At 55.4% G+C, this 6,000-nt stretch overlaps 1 protein-coding gene across 7 annotated transcripts in view; it reads left to right on the forward strand.

Annotated features, from left to right (window-relative positions):
* The window catches only part of ATP6V0A1 (ATPase H+ transporting V0 subunit a1), a 55,482-nt gene extending 51,159 nt beyond the window's left edge, over window positions 1-4,323 (forward strand). For all 7 annotated transcript variants that reach the window (XM_027516908.1, XM_027516910.1, XM_027516913.1 and 4 more), the window contains one exon: window positions 2,744-4,323. In XM_027516908.1, the coding sequence (XP_027372709.1) occupies window positions 2,744-2,837 (94 nt within the window). In that variant the 3' untranslated portion in view covers window positions 2,838-4,323. The remainder of the gene's footprint in view (window positions 1-2,743) is intronic.
* The last annotated feature ends 1,677 nt before the right edge of the window (window positions 4,324-6,000 follow it).

A 6,000-nucleotide genomic window follows, 5' to 3' on the forward strand; every position in this document is an offset into this window, starting at 1 on the left:
GGTGAAGGACATGTGAAAACAGCAGGTGAATTCATGCACCCACGTGCTCATTCTGTCTCCTCCTGAGTTGCGTCTGTCTGTCTTTTCCCCCACCAACTGTGTGCAGCGTGGCCTTCGTGCCCGCCATAATTAATGAAAGGTCTTTTCTTCCTCAGAAAAGGCAAAGGCAGGGGTGCGATTTGTGGTTTGAACTGTGGACACCAGATCGATGTTAATAGAAAACTTGTTGCCCCATGACCTACCTTCACAGGAACCTCATCCCTTCCTGCCTAGCAGGTTCCACATGCACACTCAGACGGGGGGCTAAAGGGGCAGATTTGGGGGCCAGTTTGTAAGGAATACAGTGGCACCACAGCCAGACACCGCGGTGGCTGAGGGAGTGGCTGCTCAGGAGAATGAACACCCCTGAAATGTAGTCCCCTGGGCTGACCTCACGGCCCCGCACGGGGGTCATCAGCTGGCTGTGTGCTGCAGGCCCAGCACTGCTCAGATCAGGACAGGACCATCTTCCTAAAACCGCCTCCCGTCGGCCGCACCCCAGCAGGGAAGGCCCAGGCTTTCTCCCTTCATTCACTCAAGAAAACAAGATTTCTGTCACGTAGCAGGGGTGCTCTCTCCAGGGACTCCCCGTCAGTCCTTCCGGGCCACTGGGTGGCCTTTGCCAGGTGTGGGAGCTGGCAGAGTGACACAGCCCCGCCCGACTGCCCGAGGCTCTCCTCGAAGCTGCAGAGTTGGAGATGCATTTTAGTGGCCTGGGGCGTGGTAAGGCCCTGGAGGCGTCCCAAGCAGAGCCCCCCCCACCCCCGCCCCCGAGAAGGAAGGACTGACAGGGCAGCCAGCAAGGTCCCGCCGCGCCCCGGCACAGAGAACTTCATGTCTGTACTTTTTCAGGAAGCACACAGTTCCTGGCTGGGGCCGGGGGGTGCGGGGGAGAGACCAGCAAGGAAACTGCTTCCCAGCTTTGTACTGGGAGGTTGGGGCAAGCATGGCCAAGAAGTGGGCCACACTGGCCTTGAAATACCCACAGTGTCCCCTTGGGCACCACCCTAAGTCCTTAAGTGGCAGCTAGTGGGCGAGGGGGACCGCCCATCCGCTCACACAGTAGAATGTGTGTGCCCCCCTCCCAGGCCTGGGTCCCCTGATACACATGAAGCAGGCAGGGTGATGGCAAGAGACCTCTGCCTCTGACCCATTGGGCCTGTGAACACATCTGCAGCTTCTCTGTTGAGCCAGTTTGGATCAGAACTGTTTGTGTGATGAGTCAGCCAGAGGTCAGATACCTCACAGACCCCAAGGTGACTTGCCCACGGTCTGGCTGTACATGGTTGAATGACATGAAATGCTGTTGCCTGTGCACACACAGCCTACCCAGCATGGAGGATTCATCCTCAGAGCCAGGAAAAGCCGAAACCTACCCCCACCCCCATGGCATTCCTCAGAGGAGCTGTCTGGAGCTGGACCCTCATCATGGGGATGTTGGGACATGGGGCTGAGACCTGCAACTGACTTCAGTTTGAAGCACCCCCTCCTGGATCCCGTGCTCTCTGAGGGGGCATGGCCGAGGCACTGACCGGACTCCTCCAGGGGTCAGGAGGCTCTGGGGACCTTGGCGCAGCCCCTGGAATGTGGGATCAGGGTGAAGGGCTGCCTTTTCTTGTGCTCACACAGAAAATCCAGTTCCCCAGGGCTGAGGGGCCTCTGGGGACCTCTTAGGACCACAGCAGACAGTCCCCTTCCCACCTCCTTTTCACTGATTTCCTGCTTTGTCTTGGAGGGAGAATACCCTGGCGGAAGGCTGAATGAGAGGCAGGAAGGTGGAGAGTGTCTTGGTGCCCACTGCCCACAGCCTGCCTCAGCTCCGCGCGGCTCACTGCTGCAGGGATCCAGGCCACCAGGGTCACACAGCATTGAGTGGAAACTATTCCTCAGGGCAGCTCTCCTTGGCTTTTTTATCCTCTGAATCATGCATTTTTCTGCCCATATTTGGTGGTGATTTGGTCGCTGGGCAGCCATCCAGGGCGAGCTTGCAGCCGGGCCCTGCTTCCAGGCGTGGACGCCTTCCTGCCCCCTCAGAGCTCGAAGGGCCCAGGGAGACCATCAGGGCTGGATGCTGAGCTGCCGGGGAAGGGAGCTAAAGCTGTTTTTCCTTTCAGTCCCCAAGAGAAGAATTCTTTCTCAGATGTTTTTGTAGTTGGAGAATATTTTTGCCATTGCTTTGAGAAGACTTCCTCTCCTAACTTCCCCCTTTCCTGGGAATTTCCTCCCCTAAATCGAAAGCCTCCACTGTTCACTCGCAACCCTTGCTTCTCCTTCCTCCCCTGAGAAGAGATAAAAACAAGCGAACAGTGGTCCCTGCCAGGGTTCCTCACACAAGCTCACACCACTCCATGTGGGACACTTCCGTTGGAGATCCACACCAGGCCCTGCCAGGAGCGGGTGTTGGGGGACTCTTCCCCATCACTGTTAGAGGCTCAGGCCAACTGAAGGTTTTCTGCACCCAGCTTTCTGCAGAGTTTGGCATATACACATTTTCTGCTGAGCAGGACAGAGCAGGAACAGACCAAATCAACACATTGGTGCGGTGCGCCCTTGCTGAGGGCAGGCCCTGGGCATCACGGGCTGGAAGCAGGCTGAAGTCTGGGCTTCATGGGCAGCGGGGGCTTGAGGAACTTGAGGTTGGGACATCTTACTGTAGAGTCCCAAAGTTTTTGTGGAATGACACTCTCTTCTTCCCATTCTCCAGGGTGGAGTTCCAGAACAAGTTCTACAGCGGGACTGGCTTCAAGTTCCTGCCTTTCTCCTTTGAGCACATCCGGGAAGGGAAGTTTGATGACTGAGCGCCCAAGGGGCTGTGTGCCCGGCTGCCCTCTGCTCCCCGCCACGGTGGTTAGCTGTGCTCCGCTTGCCTGCTGGTTGTGATCCCTGGGTGTCAGGGCACCTGTGTCATCCCCATCCCCTACCCCCAGCCACCTGTGAGGCATTTAGCTCGATCCAGGTCCCCCAGCTCCCCCTGGTCCCCCGCCACCCGCAGCTTGGTGTGTGGTAGTGTAGTGGTATTCTAGAGAAGCTACGCCCTGACGGTCACTCACACCCACTCACCCTGGGCACCCAGCCTGCCCTCCCAGCCTCTGTCTCATTCTTTCTTTGCCCCCTGGTGGTGAACGCATTTGTGCATTTACACGAGAGCCAAGAGCACTTAGAGGGGGGGCCCTCCACCGTCCACACCCAGACTTTGAGCCCCTGCTCCTGCCATTCTCTTTCCTGGCTGGGGGTGGGGTCCTCTTTAACACTCCCCACTCTTAGATTAGCAGCAAGGGGTCCAGGGAGATGGTGTTTTTGTCCTCCACCCATTCGCTCTGATCTTCAGTGCTTGTCCATCAGGAATTCAGCTCAACCCAGCTGCGCCAGCAAGCGTGGCTTCTCCCTGGCAGCCCAGAGTGTCCGTAGATATCCCACACCACCTTCCTAAGCGCACCCTGAACTCACACCTTCCCCTCCTCCCTCCCAGATTCCCCTTTTAGCACCCAGCATAACCTGCACAGCTGGGAGAACCCAAGACAGAGGTCCTGACTGGCTCCCTTGGTTGGCTGAGTCTCAGGCCGTGCTTGGGCCCTGCCACAAGCACCCCTCTGCACAGAGGTTCCAGACTGATGCCCTTTCCTGGTGCAGATGGGAGACCTTGCCCACCCCCAATTATGAGTCTCAGAATTGTAGTCATCAAGGCGTTTCTGCCTGCTCTGCCCACCAGTGCCCCTCCCTACCTCCCTGACAACCCCACGTCCAGTGAGTGAGTCCTAGGCGGGAAGGTCGATGGCATTTACCATTTATTTGCTGGTTGGAGGCAGCTGGCAGGGCTGCCGGTGCATGTGGCTGAGAGCAGCATGGCCCTGAGCACTACCTCTCCTACCTCCCCCTCACCTTATCTCAAGTCTCCCCCACAGCAGGAGACGGATCTTGGGGCCTTTTAATCATGTGTTGGCATGGCAGCCCTGGGCGCTTTAGCTAAATTGATTCGCAGACCTTCAGTGATGGAGAGGACCCCCTAAATTGGTCAGCCCCACACACATACACTTGTCTAAGGGAGCTGCTTGGAGCTGCTCAGTGACTCCCCAGGCTGTCTGCCCCACCCCAGCTTCACCCTGCGCCAGCCAGTGTGACCTGACCCAGCCCGTGTGCAGAGCCCCTCCTGTCTGGCCCCTGTGGTTCACATGATGACCTTTGCTCTGTGGACAGAGGGGTTAGAAGCAGAGTTCTGTATCAGGAATCCTGCCAAGGTCCCTCTGTTCAGACATGCCTGTGCTGAATAAAGTGTGTTTGACTCGATCAGGGAGGCTGCCCGTCTGTGTGCCCATGGCTCCCGTGTCACTCAACCCTCTTGAGTCCACTAGCATCTTACCCCCTCCACTTCCCTTGGCCAGCATTGCTGCTTTTTCTGTGATCCAAGGCCACAGCTGCGGTGGCCCTGGCCAGGCAGTTTGTGAAATTCTCACCTTATCTCAAGTTTCCCAGGGGCCTTCCCACTCCCCCATCCCACCCTCCCTGAGCCAAGGCAGCTTTGCAGACACCACCCATGTAGGGGAGGGGCTTGGGGTCCCATCACCACCCCCTTTTCTGCACCACACACCCAAACAGCCCGGGGAGGAGGGGGAGCAGGGGCCTGGGTGTCTGCCCACCCTCCTCTCCGGAGCTCTGCTACGAGCATGCTCTCCAGGGCTCAACTGCCTGGCTATTTTTAGCCCTGATTGCCTTTGGCCTTGGTGTAGGTGGAACTCTGCTGGGGGGTTGGTTCCTCAGGGCAGCTGGAGAATTCGAGGTGCTGAGGCAGGCAGCCCAAGGGCCAACAGGCTGTCCCGGCTGGCGGGGTGGGCAGGGCGGGCGCCTTCTCCCTCCTCACAGCCATGTAAGGCGACCACATTCTTTCTCAGCCCGCCCTCTCCATTCCTGCCTTCTCAAACCTCTAGGGGATGGGCTGCCGAGGAATGTGAGCACCAGGTTGACAACTGCTGCTGCTCCAGGAGGGGCAGGAACACCCTGTTCATGCCATGCTCCTCAAACCATCTCGTCTCTGACAAGCCACCTGCCCTGGAACAGGCCTGGGCTCAACACCCAGCATCTGCTCCTCAGAAAGTTGAGAGGGACCATTCAGGTAAATGAGCTCTTTTAACCTCCACTCTGCTACTGACTCAAAGAGGGAGGCCTAGTGAGAATAGATACTTGGAGTTAATGGAATAGAACTGAGAGTTCAGAAACAGCCTAACAGGTATAGTCAGCTGGTTTTCCACACAGGGCCCAAGATAATTCAATGGATAAACAACAGTCCTTTCAACAGACGGTGTTGGTACAGCTGGGTGAAAGTGAAAGTCGCTCAGTAGTGTCCGACTCTTTGCGACCCCATGGACTATACAGTCCATGGAATTCTCCAGGCCAGAATACTATCCACACATGACAAATTGGGACTGCGACTCACCATATACAAAAATTAACTCAAAATGGATCATCGACCTAAATGTAAGTGAAATTTTAGAGGAGATCATAGGAGTACCTCTTCCTGACCCTGGGTTAGGCAGTGGTTTTTAGAAATGGCATTAGAAGCACAAATGATAAAAAGATAAAAGATAAGTTGGGTTTTAGCAAAAATTAAAAAACGTTAGTGCTTTGAAGGACAGGGTCAAGGCACCCTTCGTGGTGGGAGAAAGTATTTGCAAAGCATATCTCTAATAAAGGACTTATATCTAGAATATATGTAGGACTTTCACAACTCAGTGATAGAGACAAAGACTCAATCTTTAAAAAAGGGCAAAGAATTTGAACACACATTTCTCCAAAGAAAATATGAGGCAAATAAGTCCATGAAGAGATACTTGACATCGTAAGTCATTAGGAAAATGCAAATCAAAATCTCGAGGAGACATCACACCACCTAAAAAGGTTATAATTTTTAAAAGACAATTACAAGTGTTGACAAGGTTGTGGAGAAACTGAAAGCCCCATCCCCTGCTG

Source organism: Bos indicus x Bos taurus, chromosome 19, assembly GCF_003369695.1.
Source record: "Bos indicus x Bos taurus breed Angus x Brahman F1 hybrid chromosome 19, Bos_hybrid_MaternalHap_v2.0, whole genome shotgun sequence".
Classification (NCBI taxonomy): Eukaryota; Metazoa; Chordata; class Mammalia; order Artiodactyla; family Bovidae; genus Bos; species Bos indicus x Bos taurus.